The 25,255-nt window shown below is 39.1% G+C and overlaps 1 protein-coding gene across 1 annotated transcript; it reads left to right on the forward strand.

Annotated features, from left to right (window-relative positions):
* Positions 1-1,551: 1,551 nt before the first annotated feature.
* On the forward strand, positions 1,552-23,285 carry xpo1a (exportin 1 (CRM1 homolog, yeast) a). The gene is made up of 25 exons (XM_074629222.1): positions 1,552-2,155; positions 4,322-4,454; positions 4,726-4,827; positions 6,208-6,280; positions 6,372-6,433; positions 6,518-6,562; positions 6,669-6,850; positions 8,158-8,206; positions 8,310-8,429; positions 9,065-9,193; positions 10,882-11,040; positions 12,765-12,947; positions 13,386-13,524; positions 14,074-14,255; positions 14,774-14,930; positions 15,717-15,880; positions 16,059-16,193; positions 16,318-16,501; positions 17,693-17,799; positions 19,600-19,794; positions 19,921-20,089; positions 20,220-20,354; positions 21,435-21,594; positions 22,032-22,128; positions 22,938-23,285. Exons 2-25 carry the CDS (start codon positions 4,329-4,331, stop codon positions 23,082-23,084), a joined length of 3,201 nt encoding a protein of 1,066 aa, XP_074485323.1. The 5' UTR covers positions 1,552-2,155; positions 4,322-4,328; the 3' UTR covers positions 23,085-23,285.
* The last annotated feature ends 1,970 nt before the right edge of the window (positions 23,286-25,255 follow it).

Raw genomic sequence — 25,255 nt, forward strand, 5'->3', positions numbered from 1 at the left:
GTCAATGAATTAAAGGTTATAAGAGAAACTTCACTCTGTGAAAAGATTCATGTCATACAGGCACAATTTTAATACAAGAATAATGTTTGTGTAATGTTTATGGCTCTCAGTTATTGATTTAGGGACATATACTCTTGTGTAATTGGATGGCACTTTAGATATCAAATGACATATATGACCTCACAGAAATGGCAATATGAATATGAATATTCATTGTTTTTTGTCATCATAACCTTTTATGTCATTCTGGACCATCTTCAATAAAGCCACTTATTCAAAAACGACAACTTGTTTTATTTTGTTATGAATTGGTGGAAGAAGTATTCAGATGCATTACCTCAGTAAAAGTACAAATACCACACTTTGAGAAGACTCTACAATCCTGCAAAACCTTATTTAGGTGTATGTATTATCGGGAAAATGTACTTAAAGTATAAAAGTAAAAGTAAAAATGCTCCCTGTGTTTTACTATTATATATGATGTTATTGTATGAAAAACTGTAATCTGAAAAGTAACTATAGCTGTCAGACAAACATAGTGGAGTACAGAGTACAATATTTACATCTGAGATGTAGCGGAAAAGAAGTATTAAGTTAATAATAATAATAATAAATTGGACTTATATAGCGCCTTTCAGAAACCAAAGGATGCTTTACAAAGGGGGCACATAAAATCATACTAATAAATAACACAGAGGAGAAACTATAGCTAAGTAATTAAAAGAGTGATGTGTAGGAAGAGTCAGCTGAGATCATAGGCCTTGATGAACAGGTTGAAGCAAGTTGAAGCATAAACTAGAAAGTACCTCAAATTTGTACTACTTGAGTAAATGTACTTAGTTACATTCCACAGGTATTTTACCATTGTTCAGGGCCTGTGTGTGTGTTGATATTCATGTTGTTTTCAGAGGTCAGACACCAGAGAGGGAGGGAGGATGAGCCAGATTGACAGCTCCACCCAGCCTATGACACCACCGCATTACGTCAGCACCAGCTCATTATAGATTTAAAAATGTAAATATTATTCGTTGAACTATGAAGATGATGATTTTATTAATAAAAAAAAGTAATTTATATGAATGTATCTGAAAACTTTTCATGGACCCCCTGGCAGAGGGCCAGAGACTCCACTTTGGGAATCACTGGTTTAATTTGTAAGATTGCATACTATCTATTAAACTGATCATGTGTTTTACATGTTAAATCTTGACCTGAAAAGTAACTAGTATCTACAGCTGTAGAGTAAAAGTATAATGGAAATACTCAACAGTACTTGAGTAAATGTACTTAGTTACATTCCACAGATATGTTACCATTGTTCAGGGCCTGTGTGTGTGTTGATATTCATGTTGTTTTCAGAGGTCAGACACCAGAGAGGGAGGGAGGATGAGCCAGATTGACAGCTCCACCCAGCCTATGACACCACCGCATGACGTCACCACCAGCTCAGCCAATCAGGTTGCTCGGTGGGCGGGTACATAGTCCAAATTTTACGCGGCGCGCAACGGGCCGAAACACCGAGAATGAATATCACCGGTCTCAACCGGTTCCAACCGGTCCGGGGTTGGAAGCATGAGCTTAGAGGAAGAGCACACTGGCACGCATTAAAACAACCTCTGCTTCTCCAACAACAGTTGTGTGCGAATAGAGCCAGAAATAAACAGCAGACTCTTTGTTAACTTGGTGATTATGACCCGGAGTAGCGCTCTGAAGTGCTGTTAGCTTAGCTCAACATTAGCCCAGCAGACTGAGAACCAGCATTCACTTCTCCATTAGCACGCTAACTCTAGCATTAGCATTAGCATTAGCATGGTGGGAGTCGGCTGTTAATAAAGAAAGAGATGTTTCAGACTGGCAAGAAGACAAAGAGACAATAAGACTCTGGTAAATCCGCGGGAAATCTCTTTAACACCAAGAATAGATAAGTATCCAGCATATAACGGTGTTTTTATAGTAGCTAGCATTAGCATTTAGCTAACATTAAGCTAACAGTAGCATTGTTGCTATCGAAGGTTAGGAGCAGTCTGAGCGATGAGATAGCGTTAGCTCGGTCTGGATCGCTTTCAGAGGATTATTACTCCGGTCTCCAACTGACTACAAGTCTCATCTGTTCACCCAATACTTTGTTTTCAAGGAGCAGGACAGAACACACCAGGTAAGTTACAGTAACCTGATGTTAACTCACCCAGCGTGGGGCTAACTAACTGTTAGCATCCGTCAGGTTCAACAGTACTGTGTGATTGTGTAGGGGGGGATAACTAACTAGAGGTCACACACACACATAAACAATGACAGTGAGAGTATTGCAGTCTGGCACCTCCACACATTTTAATTCAGTAGTGGTGAAACAGGTCTATCAGTGTGGTTGTGGTGAATGCTGGTGATAGTTATCTAGTTATCCGGGTGAGGGCGCTGTTTACATCTCTTTACACCTTAATGATTTGTTTCAATGGGGTGTCATAATTGGACCACGAGGGCAGACTGAAGCTGCAGGCTGACTGACTTTCACTTGACACATTTTGGCTGAACAAGAATAACTCGTTTCTGATTAAGGTGCTACTACAGTTATATAATAATGCACACAGTGCACTTTCATAGACTAAGCTACTGGAGTTACCCTGCACTATATTCATTTTTAACAGTCTCTTCTGCACTATATTCACTTTTTTAATAGTCCTGTATCACAGTTGTTACCCTGCACTATATTCAGTTTTCATCTCCTTGTATTTTTATATCTGGTATATTTTGTTGTACTTTGCACTAGTAACTTTTTTACTGTCTTTTTACCAACATGTTTTGCACTATGGAACTGTGATGCTGGAAACTTGAATTTCCCTCGGGATTAATAAAGTTACTATCTATCTATCTTTCTAAGCAGGAGACGAAGACTTTACCATGATTTTAATACCTACATTCATCTGTTTTTGGCTCAGCTTTTTAAATATGAATGTATGCATTAAATGCAGTGATGGAATAAGTATTGAGATTTTTACTCATGTAGAAGTAGTAATACCATAGTATAAAAATACTCAGATTACAAGTTAAAGTACTGCATATAAAAATTGGACTCAGTATTAGCATCAAAAAGTATCAAAAGTAAAAGTACACCTATAGTCTTAGTTTTATGAGAGAACAACACAAGAGAAATGCATTAGAAATATATAAGATAAGATATTCCTTTATTAGTCCCACAGTGGGGAAATTTGCAGTGAACAGCAGCAAAGGGGATAGTGCAAAAAACAAGATGCATCAGCTAACACAGTAAAAAAAAGAGCTAAACAAAGTGCAACAAAATATGAACCATTTAAATAGAAGGAAGTATAAAAAAGGAGCAATATATACAGTATTGACAATAAACAGACTATTAACAAAATTACACAAGTGGAAAATTATATTGCACATCATTAAACATGTATGAAACACTTACAGATTCTAAGAATTCTAGTCTATGAACTATTATAGATTTAAAAATTTAAATATTATTCGTTGAACTATGAAAATGATGATGATTTTATTAATAAAAAAAGTAATTTATATGAACTTTTCATGGACCCCCTGGCAGAGGGCCAGAGACTCCACTTTGGGAATCACTGGTTTAATTTGTAAGATTGCATACTATTTATTAAACTGATCATGTGTTTTACATGTTAAATCTTGACCTGAAAAGTAACTAGTATCTACAGCTGTAGAGTAGAAGTATAATGGAAATACTCAACAGTACTTGAGTAAATGTACTTAGTTACATTCCACCGCTGATTAAATGTCATGTTTGAATTCCCTAGTTTACAATACAATATTTGAATTAATAGTAAAATATGTAATTTCGAGTTATTTATTGTCATATGCACAACAATTAAGAGGAACAGTTGACAAATGAAAATCTTAGATCTGACTCCCTCCAATAATGCTAATTAGATATGCATAAAAAGAAAATTCTGCAAGTAAAAAATTAGAATCTAAGACATCAAATAACGCAGAAGCTAAAATGTAGGGATAAATATAAAACAAAGTAATATATTTGTGGTAACAGTAATTGCAAAATGAATTATAAACTGTAATGTAAACAGGAATGTAGTAAATATGCATAATGACAATAAATTATATACAGAGATGTAAACAGTAAGTAAAAATATATAGAGGTAAAGTGACAACATAAAGGTAAAGTAATGTAGTACTAATGTAGTTCTCCTCCTACTGTAATTTCTTACCTGTAGGTGTGTAAACTATTTTGTGTATGTTTCAGTCATACTTTTGTGATTATTACCAGGTGCTGCTGTGATTAAAGTTCAAATAAATATATAAATAATTTTCCTCCCCTCAGAAGCTCTATGCCAGCAGAAATGACGATGTTGGCGGATCACCCAGCCAGACAGCTGCTGGACTTCAGTCAGAAACTGGACATCAACCTGTTAGACAATGTTGTCAACTCCATGTACCACGACATTGGCTCCCAGGTGAGGACCAGCTCCTTTCCACTGTGGGCTTCCACTTTCAAGTGTCTGGATGGGATTCACATGTAGTCAGTGCAAAACTGTGCCATTTGATTATAAACAAGCCCTTCATGGGTTAAGTGTATATTTGTTCAGTAACAAAAATGAAGACTTAACTTAACCATGCAGCTATTAGGGGAGGTCAGGTCAGATATGGTGTTTTAACGTAGGGAAATATAAGTTAAATTGATCTTAAAACCTAAAGATTCACGTTTGCTTTGTTGCTCACTTTTAGCAACGAGTGGCCCAGGAAGTTCTCACCAACCTGAAGGACCACCCAGACGCATGGACGAGGGTCGATACCATCCTGGAGTTCTCCCAGAACATGAAAACTAAAGTACGTACCTGACGCTTACTGATGTTGTAGCAGAGAAAAGCTATCAACTAATACCAGCTGCTCGTTGACACCACAGTCTCCCAGGGCGAATTTAATAATGTGAGCTGATGTTTATCAGTTTATCCACATCAGGCCGAGGCTTTCAGGGCAGTGAGGTTTGAGCATTACCTCATGCTTTAGCTACGCTGTATTTATTGGATTTTCTCCAGCAAACGGAAGCTTATGCTGTGTTTTAAATCTGTGGTTATCTGTAATATTATGTCCATTTTTGCTTTATGGCATTTGTTGTGATATTATCAGTGGTCAGTACTGTCAAGAGGTTGGTTTCTGTTGGAAGTTTTTGAGTTTGGAGCTTGGTGTCGCTGTTGTCTTAATTTGTTCAGTTATATAGTCAAAAAACAGACTATTGATGATGCACACAGTTCTGTTTACTATTGAGTATCTCCATGCACAAACATGTTTGTATATGTTTTTCGGTGTGTGTGGTTCATGCCAATAATCTGTGGGTCATAATACATGTTCATGTACAGCACCACCGGGGAGACTGAAGTTGTGTCTGAAATCATTCACTCATTCACTCCTCCGTACTCACTATCCAGGGAGTTCTATAAAGTGAACTCATCGGCAAAATGAAAAAACACATTCGGACACTACTTAGGTCATTTTCTCTGCACCTTTAATTATGTCATTGCTGTCGCATAATTAAAACGTGCCAAATCGATGTCTACTGGTAGACCATCCATAATAAATACTGACATGTATTTTGTGTGTAATAAATACATATGTAAGCTATTTTGTTGAGTTATCTCTGGCAAAACGCTCTGAGTGAATTTAAGTTCCACTTGGTAAGCAGTGATGCAGCGTATATGTCTAGGGCTTTTATTGTTAAAGGTAAGAATTAACGGCCGTTGTGAATGTGGGGGCAATAAGTGTATTTTTCCAAATCAATAAATACAAAGTACTCTGTGGCCGTTTGTGTTGTGATGCGCTGCTCTGCTCACATTAAATACATTATTTTCGCGCCACATCTCATGGATTTGTCTCAATTGCGCTGCTCTCTTTCTTCTCGTCCATCTGCCATTTTTCCTTCAGCGCAATGCATGATGGTATATAGTGCTCGGTTAGTGACCATCGTTGTCCACTATTTTTCACGATACATTGTGGGATACTTTGAGTCCACTTTATAGGGTATAATAATTCTCACTATACATTCGGACAGCACTACAAAATGGCGAACTCACTATATAGTCCATTATATAGTGAGTAGTGAGTGATTTCAGACACAGCCAAATGCTATATTTTGGTTATAACCTTGTTTGTTGTTAATTAGCTCTTGACGTAAAGAATATGTCTCTAATACGTCACACTTTTTTTTCTCAGTATTATGCGCTGCAGATTCTGGAGACAGTCATCAAAACACGCTGGAAGATTCTCCCCAGAAATCAGTGTGAAGGTCAGTTTATTGATTAGATAAACAGATTATAAAGAGGGTTTCTGTCTGCCTCTATGCATTTTCCATTAAAAACTCTTGGATATATTTTCAGGCATCAAGAAGTATGTTGTTGGGTTGATCATCAAGACATCTTCTGATCCTGCAAACATGGAGGTGAGGTTACATTACAGATACGGCACTTTGTAAATGAACTGTGGCTCTCAATACTGATGTCACTGTTTTTGTGTTTATTTGCAGAAAGAGGGAGTTTACATTTCAAAACTCAATATGATCCTCGTACAGGTAAATAATTATTTTATTGTTTAATACAACATGGTACAAGAACGATTACTGACATGATGTGATGAGGCTGGTTGTGACACAGCTATTCCCCTTTGGACTGGTTTAGATCTTGAAGCAGGAATGGCCCAAACACTGGCCCACCTTCATCAGCGACATCGTGGGCGCGAGTCGGACCAGCGAGAGCCTTTGTCAGAACAACATGATCATCCTCAAACTGCTCAGCGAGGAGGTTTTTGACTTCTCCAGTGGCCAGATGACCCAAGTGAAAGCCAAGCACCTCAAAGACAGGTGACTGATGAAAGATTATGCACTGTGACTTGTGTGAAGTTTAAGAGTTTTTGGTACAGTTTGGTTGTCTGTTCTGTCCTCCAAAAACCTGTTTTTTTCTCTTTGTACCAGCTTTTTGTGTATTCTTCAGATCACTTTCCTGATTTACATCCATTCAGTTGAAGTATTTTGAATGGGTGTGTGCCCTTTTCCAAAGCTTTTAGCAGCTTTGGGCAGATTTTATTAATATTGTACATTTTGTTAGCTCACACTACATTTCTTAATCACCCTCTCCGTTTCATTTGATTGCCACCCCGTTAATGCAGTTTTGTTAATGTGCGGATAAACTGTTTTGACTGCAGTGAAAATGTTGTTTTTGAAAGGCGAAACACCAACAAATACGGATTGAAGCAGAATATTTCGTTAGATAAAAACATGTTGTGAATTTTGGAAATAATTACATCAATCTTTTACGATACGATACACTTTATTGTCCCCTTGTTTTGGACTCAGTGCCTCCACAGCAGCATCAGTAAATAGAACAAACAACAATCCACATGTAAACAGAGAAACGCAACCAATGTAAACCACAAACAACATACTGTATAATGCACATTACTCATATTGCACAAGATCTATATAAAAACAGAATAAATAAAAGATAAAAATAAGAATACCATGAGGGTTGCACAACCCTCAGCCTCAAGAGACATTATTTAAAATTAAAAATTTTGATCGTGGTGGGCACAAACGAGTTCGACGAGTGGACGATGTAAGATGGGCCCGACAATACTCTCTGCGCTTGCCTAAGAACAGACTGCTCATTTATTGACTGGAGGGAGGGGTTGTCAGTCCTCCCCATAACCTTCATAGCAGTCTGAACCAGACGAGCAAGCTGTGATTTCAACTGCATAGAGAGGTTGCCGTATCATGCCGACATCCCATACCTGAGGATGCTCTCCAACACAGCCTGGTAAAATAAAAACATGATGTTATGATCCATCCCCATACACCCTGAGTCTGCGTAAAAAATACATTCTTTGCTGTAAACGAGAACACAAATTATCAACATGGCCTTTCCAGCTGAACAGGTTATCTAGGTGTAAACCAAGATACCTGTAGGAGCTAACCTGGTTGATCTTAACCTTATGGATGACTACTGGAGTATGATCCCTCGCTGACCTCAGGTCCAGCACCATTTCCTCAGTTTTAATAGCGTATTTTTTCAATACATTTTGACTTTTGGACTTTAGAACGCGCTGGAGCTATTGGAAATGTTTGTACCGTGATTGTAACGTCACTGATGATCTCTATTCTTTGTTTTTCAGCATGTGCAACGAGTTCTCCCAAATATTTCAGCTGTGCCAGTTTGTGATGGTAAGACGAGGCTGACCCCAGACCAAACAGTTCTCCGAATCTGATTTTTTAATAAATCCACAATCTATTCTGATATGCACCTTCTTTTTCTTTTTCTGTGTAGGAAAACTCCCAGAATGCCCCGCTGGTCCACGCCACGCTGGAGACTCTCCTCCGCTTCCTGAATTGGATTCCTTTAGGTTACATCTTTGAGACCAAGCTCATCAGCACTCTGGTCTACAAGGTAAACCATCTAATATTCATCCAGGAAATCAGAACTTTAGGTGAAGCGTGAATCAGAGTAAATATAAATTTGTCTTTGATTTGGCTCACAAATAAGTAGAAACACACAGTACACATAGAGTAAAAACATACAGGACACATATTAGTGAAAACTAAATATATGAACAAAACTGTAGAATCAGCGATTTCACATTAAACTCGTGAAATTACAGTTGAGTTCCACCAAAGCACACTAGGTGATTGCTGGAAAGAGTAACGACCACGGTTTAGGTGAGTTTTATTTTGTTTCTGTCCAGTTTGAATGAAGTGTTTAAGATGCTCCGCTACGTAAAGCTGATCTTAACATAAACAAAAATACACATGGATGATGGCGCAAGCTGAACGGAGAGGGGGGCGGAGGTCTGTGCTCCGAGTGCCATTCTAGTTTAGTCTGTTATTTGTCACACATTTGCCTGTGAACTACACAATCCTGACCCACTGTCACAGTTTTGTTGGCAGCCTGCAAGCTGTAGACACTGAATTATAAAGCTGCCATTTTTCATAGAGAAATGGTGAATACTGACTTACAATACAGATACTGGACAGTTAACCTGGCCATTCAGCGCTGACCTGACTTGTTTTATTCTTGTGTTTCAGTTCTTGAACGTGCCCATGTTTCGCAATGTGACGCTGAAATGTTTGACGGAGATCGCCGGAGTGAGCGTCAACCAGTACGAGGAGCAGTTTGTCAACCTGTTTACCCTCACCATGTGCCAGCTCAAACAGGTACACACACACACACACACACACACACAATCATTTTGAGTGGTGCTCAAGTTAATTGCACTCAGTTTGATTACACACAAGCACGCTTGCATGTGCCCACTCTGTTATTACACACACAAGCACACACTTTGTGCAAACCTCCTCAGTTTCCTACCTCACACAAACACACATACAGTACATAAAGTCTGCAGGCAGCACAAACTCTCAGACTTGCTTTCAGCCTGTTGTTGCACACACAAACAAACACACTACAGTAGAAGCTGCAGGGGGAATTTCCCCCAAAAAGAAGCATGACTGGAAGTCTTTGTAGTAGTCTAAGTAGTTTGTCTTGTTCAGAGAATCATTGAGCTTCCTTGGGGAGCGCTGAGGGAAAGTGACACACTTCAGCTTACTTAATATAAACCCAATCAGCTGACGCAAGTGTAGTTGCCTTCACCCCTGACACACCTACAGAGAGTATGCTTTTACAGACTGCCTGAGGCTAAAAAGATGATGGGCAACATAAAGAAATGCTCTCTAGGAGTCGATAATATTGACTAATGTATTTCTGAATGAAGAATATTTCAGCACACGTAAGTTTGATCAGGCTGACATTTATTTATGTAGTACTTCTTAAAGTAAGAGTGCTCTACAGGAGGAAGTGACAAATGGGGAATATAAGAAAAGACAATGAGACAGAGTTTACAAATGCACAATATAAAGTGATGATAATAATATCAAGAAAAACAAGATGCTTCTTACAAATTTTAGCTGATTTGGCTCCTCTGAGACTCTTCAGTGTACTATTACTTCTGTTGTAGCCCAGTTTCATATTACAGATCAGGCTTCAATAGGCACAAATTGTTTAAATATGACTCATCAAACATTTGAACGATCTTGAAGTCTTGAATTTCATAACGGATCACCTGTCTTTTTAGAAACGAATCATAATCTTCTCTCCAAATGGTCTCACTGTATTTACAGCACACACACACGCTCTCGCTCTCGCTCTCGCTCTCGCTCTCTCTCTCTCTCTCTCTCTCTCTCTCGTACACCTCACCAGGTGGATGTAAACAGCTCCACCTGCCTGCAGCTGCTGTCATTGTGACAGAGGTGTTGAAAATAACTGTGATAAATTGTATTTATAAAATTAAATATTGATACCATGTTAATACACATTTTAATATCATGTAAATAATCCAGGGCCCCTTATATCATTTCATATATACAGTTATGGTTACAGACTCTCTCTCCCCTCCCTACACCTTTAATTTGAGTGTAATTCATTTTCCAAAAAAGACAAAACGCACTGATATCTGATTCTGATATCAGTGAGTCTGATATCTATTCATCATTTTGAATTTGTATTCCTTTGCTGAAATGGTTCAGATCTTGAGTATGAAAGTTAATTCTTGACTTTGAAAACTGTATTTGGACAAAGATCTTAACTCACATGTTACTTACCAGCTTTTTCCTAAAGCCTTTATGGTCTTCCTCGTCAGATAGTGTTTGCGTGGTTGCTTTGTTAGTTTTGGATGAAATGGTTTTCTTGGGTGGTCTCATGGTTCAGTGGTTGAAGACTAAGCCCATTTACAGTCAATGCAACATCATCAAACCAAACACACTGTGGATGCAATTATGGCAAAACAAGTGAAATAAAATAAAATTTGAGTATAAATAAATAAAGTTATGTTTTGTCGTCTGGTCAGATGCTGCCTTTGAACACTAACATCAGAGTGGCCTACGCCAACGGGAAGGACGACGAGCAGAACTTCATCCAGAACCTCAGCCTGTTCCTCTGCACCTTCCTCAAAGAACACGGCCAGCTCATCGAGAAGAGACCCAGCCTGCGAGAGTCGCTCATGGAGGTAAGAGGACAGCCATTACATTTTTCATTACAGAAAGAACTGCTTTCACTGTTCAGTTTGCGTTTTTGTCTGGAGGAGTAAACAAACCTACAACTCTCAGCTGGTGGCTCATTGTCATTTCCACCTCTGCTTTAGGGTTGTTGAAAAGAAACCTCCCCCTGACTCATTTTCCTGCCTCTGTCTTTCCTCGCCTGAGTTGTCCTGATTACACCTTTGCAATGACATACATTTGGGACCGATTACAGTGGGAAGGTCCACCTTTCCTGTGGTTGTTTGTCCAAGTACTTACTTAGAGATAATTGTTTCAGGGGGAGATTTTGAGGACAGAAGGAGTTTTATTCTAGAAAAGCCTGTTCAGTTAGTATTTTGCTGTAGTTTAACAGAGAGATCTAATACAGTGGAAACTTCTTACAGTGTTCACGTCATCAAATTGATCGCTATAAGCGGATGATTATTGTAACCAATTTTTTTAATTATTATTTCTAATGCAGATTATGATGTAATTAACATTTGTATATTTTTGTTAGAGATGTCACAATACCAGAAATTTAGTAGTTGATATCATTATCAGTGAAATTACACGATTCTCGGGGCGCCCCGGTAGCTCACCTGGTAGAGAGGGCGCCCTATGTACCAAGGCTGAGTCCTTACCATAGTGGCCCGGGGTTCTAAACCGACCTGCGGCCTTTTGCTGCATGTCACCCCCTCTCTCTCCTCCTTTCACAACTATCACTGTCACTGTTGAATAAAGGCAAAAATGCCAAAAAGTAATCTTTTAAAAAAAAAGAAATTCCACGGTTCTCGATACTATCTCGATACCACGGTAAAAAACAAAAGTAACTATTGTACTATTATCTGTTTTATCTATTTTATATTGCTTTGAACATCTCCTTCAAACAACTGCACTAATTCAAGTTTCTTGCCAAAAACTACATTTTACAAGGTTATATTTGAACACATCATGATAACGTTGGAATTTACCTTCGCCTAATACAGTTTTACTGAATTGAGCCTGAACGCATCATAATGTAAATTAATGGCAGCACCTGTTAACTAGCTTCTGCCAATTTCAACACAGATTTGTTGTTCACAATGTAGCATTATCAGGGACAAAATAGTTTGTGTCCCCTGGACGCGTCAATAGTGAGTTTACTGCATCCCAAAACGCAAACGGGTTACCGCAAGGTAAAGTATCAAGGGAGTAAAGTAAAAAATAAAATACTGTGTGTACTTTGTGTATATAGAATTACCAAAGTTTTAGAAATGTTTCCATGTATGACCTGTATGAAATAACTCAATCAACACTGTAAGCGGATTACTTGATTACTATAAGCAAATTATTTAAAAACAGCATTTGTGTAGGAATGATTCAGTCCCAAGCTTTATGATTCATATATCAAGCGGTTTCCACTGTAATTCCAGATGTAGCCAAGTGGCAAAAATAAAAACATAAGGACACCACGGATGTGCCAGAAGACTCAAGTGTTCAATGTTAAATATATAAGACATTTTCAGAATCAGCTTTATTGACCCAGTATGTGTGCACAATGCACATACAAGGAAATTGTTGTTGCTGTTTTTTTGCATTGCTCTCAATGAACAAACATCGGTGATTTTACAATGTCATTCCTCTCTGTAACAGATGAAGAAGTAAATTGCTTTTACTCTTAGCATACAGCATAACTGACTTATGTGACCTCACCACACTGTGCCCCCGCCCTCAGGCCCTGCACTTCATGCTGCTGGTGTCGGAGGTGGAAGAGACGGAGATCTTTAAGATCTGTCTGGAGTACTGGAACCACCTGGCAGCAGAGCTCTACAGGGAGAGCCCTTTCTCCACCTCCAGCACCCCGCTGCTTTCTGACGTTCCACCACGCAGACACCTCTACCTGCCAGTACTTTCCCAGGTAGGCCTACCACCCAACACACACGATGACCGAACAGAAAACTTTTACCCCCTATAGACTGATTTATGACACAAATGTGAACTAATGATCCTTTTGATTAATCTGCAGATTATTTTTTAGTCAAACAATTTAGCGACGTACATGAAACCTTTCTTGGCGGAGGTCTGCGCTCTCCGAGTGCACTTCTAGTTTCATATGATGTCAGTATCTTCACTGTAGTTTTAAAACTCAGCCCGCTACAACCTAAAGTTGCGTTAAAGAAATTAGTGGAGTTAAAACCAATTTGCGTTAACTTTGACAGCCTTAAAATGTAGCCATAGAAATAAATGCCCGTCACTTTAACACTGTACTTAAACATGCTTCATATTAGGAAGATTGGTCAGTTGGCTGTCGCAGACTCTCACATCCAACTTATTTCTCCTCTTTCTCTTGTTGAAGGTGCGTTTGCTGATGGTGAGCCGCATGGCCAAACCAGAGGAGGTGCTGGTGGTGGAGAACGACCAGGGCGAGGTGGTCAGGGAGTTCATGAAGGACACAGACGCCATTAACCTTTACAAGAACATGAGGGAGACTCTCGGTAAGATAATACACCTCTGTAGTGATAAATACGTTGTTCTGTTTCAGATACATAAATTAGGAAATATCAGCTATTCTTTATTTAAATGTGAGGTTGAAGAGTGCCTCTGTTAGTTTCCCAGGTAGATTTATTTTTGGACAGTCTACTCATTATTGTCATTGGTAGTCCAGTTTGTTTAGTTCTATATTAACTCATACATGTCTTGTACACTGAATTTGTTTGTGTTCCTGATAGAGGGCTGTTTATTGTAAATTACATAACTGGGTCAGGAAATCTGGTAAAGTTGTGATAATAAACCCATTTAAATTGGCTGGTTTAGTCCTGTATTTATCAGATTGGTGTGTTCGGTCTCTCAGTTTTTGTTTTCCCTGAGAGTAACACCTACTGTTGGATCAGCATTGCCCCACATTGCTATCACTGAGTCAGATGGAGGAATTAGCATTTTTTTACACTGTTTTTTAATGGCAACCAAGAAAATTGGAAAACATAGAAAAAGTAACCTGACATGCTGAGTTATTGACTTATCCATCTCTCTCTCTGTGTCTGCAGTGTATCTGACCCATCTGGACTACGCCGACACTGAACGAATAATGACAGAGAAGCTCCACAACCAGGTGAACGGCACCGAGTGGTCGTGGAGGAACCTGAACATGCTCTGCTGGGCCATTGGCTCCATCAGCGGGGCGATGCACGAGGAAGATGAGAAGAGGTTCCTGGTCACCGTCATCAAGGTGGGACATACAGACGATATATCGGCATTACAGGGATAGTTAGGATTCTTTGAAGTGGGGTTGTATGAGGTACTTATCAATAGTCAGTGTATTACCTACAGTAGATGGCGGTCGGCATGCCCCCAGTTTGGAGAAACAGACAGGAGTACCAGCATGGGAGCAAAGCAATGTACTGCTGTGGACGGGGGCAGCAGCAAAACATATTTTAGACGCCTAAAAAAAAATCAATATCCGTGTATATTTATATGCTATATTTAGAATATTTTCATCGCTTTACCTCACCGCCAGACAGCCCTTTCTAATGGGGAACTGAAGCCGTTATTTATACTCTCTTCAAAGCCACCAGACTCCTTTGACAAAAACAGGAATTTTACCTCGCAGAACACGGGAATTGCTGGTCTACCGCTGTATTATTGTGTGACTATGGTGTTTTAAAGGGTTAGTTCAAATTCACCAAAGTTCAGTTATGATGTAACTGTGACCGACATTAACGGATTGTGTGTTTGTTGTGTACTCAGGACCTGCTTGGCTTGTGTGAGCAGAAACGAGGGAAGGACAACAAGGCCATCATAGCGTCCAACATCATGTACATTGTGGGCCAGTATCCTCGCTTCCTCCGAGCCCACTGGAAGTTCCTCAAGACTGTTGTCAACAAGCTGTTTGAGTTCATGCACGGTGAGAAAAGAGGAAATTCTTCACACAGATCAGTTACAATCCTTTTGCATCAATATTTGAGTCAGAAATCCACTGCTATTTGAAGTCTGAAATGCATCTTTATTGAAAAGTTTTAATTATTAAATCTAAATCTGGCTTCACATTTTGATGTGTGATTCTGATGTTTAGAGCCAAAAATAAAGACCTGAAGATTTAGAATAGGTATGTCCTTAAGCCCTGATCAGACACTGCTTTGAAGCAACATGGGGCGGCTTTTTATGATTGTTTTCAAAGAGAATGTAGCGTTTTTTGCACTGCTTTTGAGTTGCTGAGCACCTTGCGTTTTTACAGGAGCCTCAAGTTGAAAATGATTCAACGTCATTAGCATTTTTTGTTATTGTGGTGAGTTTTGCCGGATACCGGGAGCTACGCTATATGACTTTACCAATCATAGTTACCATTAACTGGAAGCAAATTAGTGCGGTACTAGATGTTTCGGGTAAATTGTTTTCATTAATTTAAACTGTACTATTAACTATTAGGTAGTGTACAGTTCCTAGTTTGTGTTAAGCTAACGTCAGCACTCATTCGGTGGTTGCCTAGCAACAATTTTTTTTTTTAAAACGCAACATACTGCAAAAAACACTGTCTGATTGGGCAACAAAAAGGTAGTGCGGTGCGCCTTGCATTTTTCCACCTGCAAAACGCGCTCTGTCTCATCAGGTCCTTAAAGTACCACTGTTACTTGAGTTGTGATTTAACGCTTATCATGATTCTATGTGGTTCACCTTCTTCGTCTTCACACAGAGACTCACGACGGTGTGCAGGACATGGCGTGTGACACCTTCATCAAGATCTCCCAGAAGTGCCGGCGTCATTTTGTCCAGGTTCAGGTGGGCGAGGTGATGCCCTTCATCGACGAGATCCTCAACAACATCAACACCATCATCTGTGACCTGCAGCCACAGCAGGTCAGCCTTGTCTCTGGACTTCCTGTCACCATTGGCACAATTTAGAGTTTTAGTTGTTGCTGTTTTTTTCAAATGCCATTATTTGTAAGACTTTTTTCTGATGACAAATGTTACATTTTGCAATAAAATGTTTCTATGATGGTCTGAGTCATATTAACTCTGCTCCTCGTCTCTGCAGGTCCATACGTTTTATGAGGCCGTTGGCTACATGATTGGAGCTCAGACAGATCAGGCAGTACAGGAGCTTCTGATAGAGAAATACATGCTGCTGCCTAACCAGGTGTGGGACAGCATCATCCAGCAGGCCACCAAGGTGAGGACAGCAAGAGGATTATAATCCACCGATGTCTCCTAAATGCCCTCAAATTTGATGCCGCTTGTAGCCCACTTTTGTTGAGAATTGCCTCTTATGCTAAATTGTGTACTCTCTTCTGCAGAACGTTGACATCCTGAAGGACGCAGAGACGGTGCGTCAGCTGGGCAGCATCCTAAAGACAAATGTCAGAGCCTGTAAAGCTGTCGGCCATCCCTTCGTTGTCCAGCTGGGACGAATCTACCTGGACATGCTCAACGTCTACAAGTGTCTGAGTGAAAACATCTCCTCGGCTGTCCAGACCAATGGTTAGTTCCTGTTTGCTCCCTGTGTGTGTGTGTGTGTGTGTTAGTGTGTGTGTGTAGGCCGGTAGTAAAGGCAAAATGTCAGTAATCTTTTATGAAAACCTGATTTAGGAGGCTCTTCTTGGGTCTAACGGGAGTGTAAAACAAAGCTCATGATTCACATGAATGAAAGGAGAATGAGATTCCTGTCTCTGCTGTGACAACATAATAAAACCTGTCAAGACTCACAGTTTTTATGAGCATATTTAAGACTGGGACTCCTTCCAGCTCAATACACAGAATATATGTGGTAGAGCTGGACGAAATATTTCCTTCTACTGGAGCCATGATGAAATATCCTGACACAAAGATTTTTCTAATCATAATAATTTAGACTCACATGCCCTTATATTATTTAACATTATTCATACTTTGAGACTAAGTTTATTTAAAACATGAGAGTTGTTAAAGGTATGACATGTAACCTTTCCATATTAAAATGTCTAAAAGCGACTAGACCTATGATATATATTTTGTTGAGTTGTGTAATTACAATATTCCAGATGTCAAACCCTGAGAAATCTTCAATTTTAATCAAGATAACGGTGCGTTTCATTTGGTCGCCTGTCAATTGCATTATATCCTCTTTGCACATGAGTCAGCATTGTGGTTGTCTGTCAGAAGAAGAGTCATAAATTTACTTTTTTATCAAGTTTTAAGCCACATTTTTTGCAATACGCTTTTTAGATCTTGCTCAATTTTAAACTATATATTTTAACCAGGTGAAGGATTTTAATCATCTGACATCTAGATCTTAAGTTATCAAAGAAACAAGCTGAGCAAACTTTAGCGGCAGCTTGCCTTGCAGCCCCTTGGGGACATCCTGTGTCCGCCGAACAGTGTTGGAGAAACACTGATTTTTTAACTTGAAACTGCTTTATTCAGTGTTTTTTACTGGTTTTGATCACCGGGTCGGTTTGTTTTGGTGAGTAGGAGACCAAAGCACCAAACAGCAGACAGTCAGTTAGAGACATTCTGGTGAACATAGTGGGGCATTTAGCAGCTAAAGAGTTGGTTGAGAGAACAAAAGAGAGTGAATATTGGACAAAACACCACTCCAAATGAATGCTAATGTTATTTTGTAACAAGTCATAAATCAAGTGGCCAAAACAGAGTTATTGCAGGTTTAAATAATGTCTTTTGTCATTCATACAGGTGAGATGGTGACCAAACAGCCTCTTATCAGGAGTATGAGGACGGTAAAGAGAGAGACACTGAAGCTGATCTCAGGCTGGGTCAGTCGCTCCAACGACCCTCAGATGGTGAGCTGGCCTTCTTTTCTTTTCTTTTTTTCCACAGTTGAGTCTGTAATGGAAGAGGGTTTTTACATGTGTGTTACATTTAAATCTGTGTTTATAATGACTATTTTTAGCAGTTTAGCAGCACACAAAGCATCCTCTCTGTTCATTCAGCGTTGCTGCTGTAGCAAATGGAAAACTGGACTAACAATTTTGGAATTATGCCAAGTTGCTTCGTAAAAACTACGGCCATAATGTTTATAATTTAAAAAATAAAATTTCTGTCTTAACAGGTATCAACTCGTACACGTGGGTTTTAACAAGGTTTTATTTAGTCTAGGGCTGTACTGAATAGTTTGAACCTTCATTCATAATGTTAATAATGATTTTATTCATTTATAACAATAACTTTATTTATATAGCACCTTTTAAAAAGAGTTTGCAAAGAGCTTTGACAGACAGAGCAAAGCAAAAGCAGGATACAAGGCAATATAACAGAAAGCCAAACAAATACAAGACAAAACTAAGGTAAAATTTAAACACAGATAAAACAATACAATTGATAAAAACAATTAAAAAAAAGTATCAATTAAATAATACAAATAAAAAGAAAAAAGCAATAAAAAAGCGAATAAAGAGACGTTGACATTCAAATTCTAAATCAACATACGAATGCTGTGAATTTATTTATTTTGCATGTCTATTCATTGTATTTAAACCCGGTATTTCCGCACAGTTGCAGATAAAGATAAGGCTACACTAATATTATTAGTATTATACTTTTTGTAGAATTAAATTGTGGTGGCTCTGAATGATTGTTTCCAAACATTTCCAATTCTTTTACACATTCACACGCATCACTGTGTGTTAAAGAATAACTCCAGAGCCTTGTGAAAGTCAAAATCATGTATTGAAAAAAATATAGATGTAATCATTTGCAAAATTCACAACATGTTTTTATCTAATGAAATATTCTGCTTCAATCCATATTTGTTGGCATTTAGCCTTTCAAAAACTAAATTTTCACTGCGGTCAAAAAACAGTTTGCTCTCCCGCTTGCCACACAAAAAGTGAGGCATGCACTTACGAGTTATATCCATTAAAGAAAGTAGATTTAATAAAAAAGAAGACTAATTTAATTTAATTAATCACTTTATTCAAATTGAGGATTTTGTTTGAGGATTGGGGATGAAAATATGACGACATACATTCAAATCTTAATTTGAAAACCTCAGTTTAAGCTTTGAATGAACAAAAGGGCATTTGGTAATAGTGTTGTCACGAGCCTGGAATTTCTAACTTTGATACAATACCTTGAACAGTATTGATATTTGATACCATTTTCAATACTGTGGGCAAAAATGTACACAACGTTGAGGGCCCAGAATTTTTTTTTTTTTTTAAAGATAGCTAGCAGTGTGTGTGTGTGTGTGTGTGTGTGTGTGTGTGTGTGTGTCAACTCACTGTCGGAGAGAAGAAGGAGCAGAAAGCGCAGCTGGTACCCGAGTATCTACTGCAGAAAATGAGAATTGAAACCGTTTAAAATATTCAGTATATATATATCGATTCTTCAATATTTTTGACAACGCTAGATCCTAATTTAGACTAAATCATGTTAAAGTCAAATTTAATTATAGTATAGATTATAGAGGTATTTGAACTTAGTAAATTGACATAATGGAGCTCTTATTTTCCACCATCTAATGAGGTCTCTTTGGGCTCCATGACGGTATGGTCATAGAAATTAGGCTGCTGCCATTCTAAAGCTCACTTGGGAAAAACTCAAACTCAGTGTTGTCAACATGTTCATGTGCTGTGGTCCAGGTGGGAGAGAACTTTGTGCCCCCCCTGCTGGAGGCGGTGCTCATCGACTATCAGAGGAACGTCCCAGCTGCCCGCGAGCCCGAGGTCCTCAGCACCATGGCAACCATCGTCAACAAGCTGGGAGTCCACATCACGGGAGAAATCCCCAAGATCTTTGATGCTGTCTTCGAGTGCACTTTGAACATGATAAACAAGGTCTGTCTGAGTCATTTAATCATACCTGGCATCAGGTGAAATCTCTTTGAAGACTATGAACATTTTAAATTACAGTTACAAAGTTACAGACTTTAACTCCTTGTCGTTTTCCTCCTGTGCCGTCAGGACTTTGAAGAATTCCCAGAACACAGAACACATTTCTTCTACCTCCTTCAAGCCGCCACCTCCCAGTGCTTCCCAGCCTTCCTGTCCATCGCCCCGGCCCAGTTCAAACTGATCCTCGACTCCATCATCTGGGCCTTCAAGCATACGATGAGGAATGTGGCCGACACAGGTCAGTCATTGAATTCAAAAACGGTCTTGGCAAGGCTAGAAAAATAGATAATGAAGTCAGCTCCATGATGGCTTTATCAGTCTAGTTCATATCTCTGTTGGTCTAATGAGCATCTCTGTCTCTCATGCAGGTCTCCAGATCCTGTACACTCTCCTGCAGAACGTGTCTGGAGAGGAAGCAGCAGCACAGAGCTTCTACCAGACGTACTTCTGTGACGTCCTGCAACACATCTTCTCTGTGGTCACCGATACGTCTCACACTGCAGGTAAAGACACTGATGTGATGGCAGCTGGGACCTGTGTGGAAATTAATTGTAGACTTTTTAAAGTTCCAAAGTTCAAAATATACAATCTTCTGTTTGAATTTGTTCTATAAAATTTTCACAAATGTATGATGATGCGTTACGGCCATTGTAGGTAAAATAATAAATAAATTACAGAGCAGAAGGGGGGGTGGTAATATTCTGAGAGAAACTCAGAATTTCCAAGATTAAAGTCATAATTCTACAAGAGAATTCTTGAATTTTCTCTGAGATTTAAGTGGTAAATTTATGAGAAAAAACTAGAATATTCTCTGAGATTAAAGTGGTAAATTTACAAAAAACAATACTTGGATAGTCTGAGATTAAAGTGGTAAATTTACGAGAAAAAAACTTGGATATTCTGAGATGATAAAGTCATAAATTTGAGAGAAAAAAATCAAATGATGATGGTGATTCTGGGCTAAAATATTGAGTATTTCCTTATTGCTATATCCGATTGCAAAGTATAATTTGACTAAGTCATCCACTGCAGGCATAAAAACACGACAAGTGGCGGCGTCTCTGGTGTGATGAGGTTGGTCCAACCTTGCAAAAACGAAGTGATGTGGTTCCTTGACCTATCCTTTTCCAGATTTTTTTTTTCTCATAAATTTGTGACTTTATAATCTAAGAGAATATTTTAGTTTTTTGTTCTTTTTTTTCCCCGTAAATTTGTGGGGGGTTTTCTCGTAAATTTACCACTTTAATCTCAGCGAATATCTGAGGCTTTTTTTTCTCGTAAATTTACGACCTTTTCTCAGAATATTACCCCCCTCCCTCGGCTCCGTAATTTATAAATGTATTTATTGATTTTACCATAGCCCTAATACAACGTCATTCATATTTGCTCTCAAGTTAAAATTTGAGAATAAAGATGGGGCTACTAATTTCACAATGTTCCTTTTGTTAAATGTAATATAGAACACATTGTCTTCTATAGTGTTAGAAGTTACTCTGTGGGGTGTTAACCGCTCTTGGGGACCCAATTTTGTGAAACATATTCAACACATAAATAATAGTTATCTGCTTGCTTCCTGTCCGCAGGGCTGACCATGCATGCCACCATCTTGGCCTACATGTTTAACCTGGTGGAGGAAGGGAAGGTCAGCGTTGCTCTGAGCGCCGCCAGTCCGGCCAACAACCAGGCGCACGTCCAGGAGTACATCGCCAACCTGCTGAAGACGGCCTTCCCCCATCTGCAAGAGTAAGTAGGCTTCAGCCTTGCCAGGGGAACTACAGTGGGATAACATGAGCTGTGTATGTTTGCCACGTATTCTGTGCTTTTGAGAGTCTTATGCTTTGTTCCACAAAATGAATTCCACCTGTCAATATTGCACTCATATGTTTTGAGGCTGTGTTGTGCTTTTAAGATTTGCGTTACGTAATCGTAACTGTATGGTTAAAACATTGTACCATGTATTCACTGGGTCAGATTATTTCTGAATGTTGAAAATGGAACTGTAGATGGATCCACTTTTGATTGAAAGCAGCAAGTTGTCACTCCTCCTTTGGGAGTTGTTAAAAAGCATTCAGGGAAAATGACTACATGAAGTGGTAGTATATTAGATGAGTTCATTAAAAGGTCATATTTGTTACAGGACTGTTCACAGACTTGCAACTAATTGATTGTCTTGTCTTCAGTGCCCAGGTGAAGGTGTTTGTAACGGGTCTGTTCAGCCTGAATCAGGATATCCCCGCCTTCAAGGAGCACCTGAGGGACTTCCTCGTGCAGATCAAGGTGAGTGTCCTGAAAACAGACCAGGGAGGATGTATTTAATGACAACGTAGTAGCCTCTCAGAGTCTTGCAGCAGGGGAGGCAGTCTGGTGGGATCAATCCCATTACTTCTTTTACATTATTGATTAGTTGAAATCAGGCGCCAACCTCTGGGTCTGAAAAGTGAAGCCAATGCTGAAGTGCCTTAAATCTGCATTCTTTCTAATAGCCAGCAGGGGGCGACTCCTCTGGTTGCAAAAAGAAGTCTGATTGTATAGAAGTCTATGAGAAAATGACTAAAGTCTAGCTTTAAAACTGAGCCCGCTACAGCTTAAAAATCGCAAGTTATGTTAATGCGTTAAAGATATTACTGGTGTTAAATCGATTTTGCCTTAACGTGTTACTATAGCGCTAACTTCGACAGCCCTAGTGATGATATGAAAACAGGCAACATCATCTCACCGGAGTCTCCTTCAAAACATAAACATTGATTCTGGGCTTAGATCAAAATAAAGACGGATAGTATGCTTCATTTAACAAAAGGGGCAACTCTTTGTCTATGTTACACACTTATATAAGCTCAGGGACATCATTACTACTTGTTTATGATTGTAAATCAACAAAGACATTAGAGTATATGTATTCTGATTGGAAGCGTTTGAAACCTGCGTCAGGACTCAGATTATTTTAACTTCTGAGTGGAGAGACTTTGTGGAAAGTTTGAGCAGAGCAGGTCTCCCTCTGTGGGAAAATGGCAGTTTGGCCAGCTTGAATCTAACGCCGAAAGGCTGGGGTTGATCGCTGCTGAGCCTCTGTTTGTGTGGTCCTGCAGGAGTTTGCTGGCGAGGACACGACTGACCTGTTCCTGGAGGAGAGGGAGACGGCTCTACGCCAAGCCCAGGAGGAGAAACACAAGCTCCAGATGTCAGTGCCGGGCATCCTCAACCCTCACGAACTTCCGGAGGAGATGTGCGACTGAAGCAGCAGCAGCGAACAGCGTGTACAAAACAGCTCTGAAGGGGGAAAGGGTCGAGAGAGAGCAAGGACGCTTCCTGTTGATAAATTGTTTTCTTTTCAAGTGTGTTTGTGTGGGAATGTGTGTGTGCGTGTGTGTGTGTGTTTGAAAAGAGAATGAGGGGCCAGAGGAAGGACCCCAGCACTCGGTTGTACGTCGACCAAATCAATGTCAATATGTAAATGAGAATCGTCCCCCTGACCCCCATCAACCCTGGCGCGGATTCTTTTTTTTTTTTTTTGTCTTACAAACTTATTTTATACAAAGTTTTTTTTGTGTGTAACATGCCATCTTTTGTTAATTCTTTTGCTAATTAAAGCTTTATGTTTGGCCATACGGTTCTTTTACACCTGCATGAAGCTGAAAGAATTCAAGGTTATTTTTAATCCCCTCAATCCACCTCTCCTATTTGTTAATATGTAATATATAATGTGGAAACACTTGCGATGGTTAGTTGACAGATTGCTCTGGTTTCAGAAGTGCCATGTGCATGGTGCAGGACGAATGTGATGCTCAAGGGGTAGACGTGTACTTCCTTGCTTCCTTTGTTGTCTTGTTTTTGGTTTGTCAGTGTGTTTGTTTTTTTTCTTTTACTCTGGCTCTCTGATGGAGTCGGAGCTTCAGTTGGACCGCTCTGCGTTTGGATGAGAAGGAAGGCTGTGTGCATATCATCCTGTTTGTAAAGCTGTCTTAGTACTCTGAGAATATAAAGTTGGCTATTTTTACAAAAAAAAACGTGTGTGACTCTGCTTCTTCCACAAAGCCCTGAAGGTTATGGAAAAACCTGGAAAAGGCGAGGAATGTCACAGCTCGGCTTTCAGGACATGAAGGGTTATTGCATATGACATATAGTCTAAAAGGTTTTGGAAAATCTGATGTTGAGCTTGGCTGTTTATAGATATAGTTACCTTTTTGAGGAAATGGTTCTTAAACTGGGGGACATTGTTGAGTCACACTTGAACAGGGGAAAATGTGGAGTGAAACTAATGATGATGTTGGACACATCATCACACATTGTTGGATATTTTTAGGGCTGCAACTAACGATTATTTTCATTGCCGATTAATCTGTCGCTTATTTTCTCGTATAATCGATTAACTGTCAGGAAATGGTGAAAAATGTCTATCAGTGTTGCAAAGCCCAAGACGATGTCTTGTTTTGTCCACAACTCAAAGATATTGCTGATTAATTTAATAGATGTCAATTGATTTTTTAATTATTGCAGCTCTAGACATTTTAGCTTTGTCCCAGTTACACATTAGTAATAACAATAATGATCTGTTCCATCAATTATTATAATGTAATGCAATTAATAATGTAATATTAGTTACGCCCGTTTGCCATGTTTATAGTTCCACCTGTGTTTTTCCTTTTATGACAAGACAAAATGTCGTCTGTATAAAAAGGTCTTTGAATCTGATTCATTCGAGAACGAGTAACATAAAATAAGTTACTTAACAAAGCGAACATGAGCGCATCTGTACAGCTTTAACTGCATTTCATATTCTTTACACTGAGTCCAGTGGTATGCAGACAGACATTTTGGGATGATGTTCCAGACACTGGTCAAAAAAGGTATATTTACTTTTCTAAGAAATGTTTTGCTCTGTTAATCTAGACTGAAAGAAACGCTGTGAGTTGCCAGTTTTGACATTAAATGGGTCTGAAGTTGGTAGCTGGCCTGATGGCAAGTTTATAGCAAGTTCGGTTCCAGGGAAAGAGTTTAGTTTTCTTTAGCCTACAAACACACAAACTACAGTGTGGGTCCTGAGAAAGCTAATTAGATAAATGTTTTAAAGTCACCTGTCCCTTCAGGGTCTGAAATGAATGAAAGGTCTTTGGATAATGAGGGATCTAACTGTTCAGTAAATGTAGCATAATATTTATTACATTGGAGGAAATGGAACAAATATTGTAAACAAAATACTTTTTTCCTCCCTTTATAACCTCCCAGCCCAACGCCTTGTAGAATACATGCAGTGCAAGTACACTGTACAGCAGTTTTGAAATGTTACATTCTACTTCTACTTCACTATATTTTGGAAGCCAATATTGTACTTTTTACTGCACTACATTTGTTTGATATATTAGGTTAATTTGCAGATTCAGATTATTAATACAAAATATAAATCAAC

The sequence above is a fragment of the Sebastes fasciatus genome, chromosome 3 (assembly GCF_043250625.1).
Source record: "Sebastes fasciatus isolate fSebFas1 chromosome 3, fSebFas1.pri, whole genome shotgun sequence".
Classification (NCBI taxonomy): domain Eukaryota; kingdom Metazoa; phylum Chordata; class Actinopteri; order Perciformes; family Sebastidae; genus Sebastes; species Sebastes fasciatus.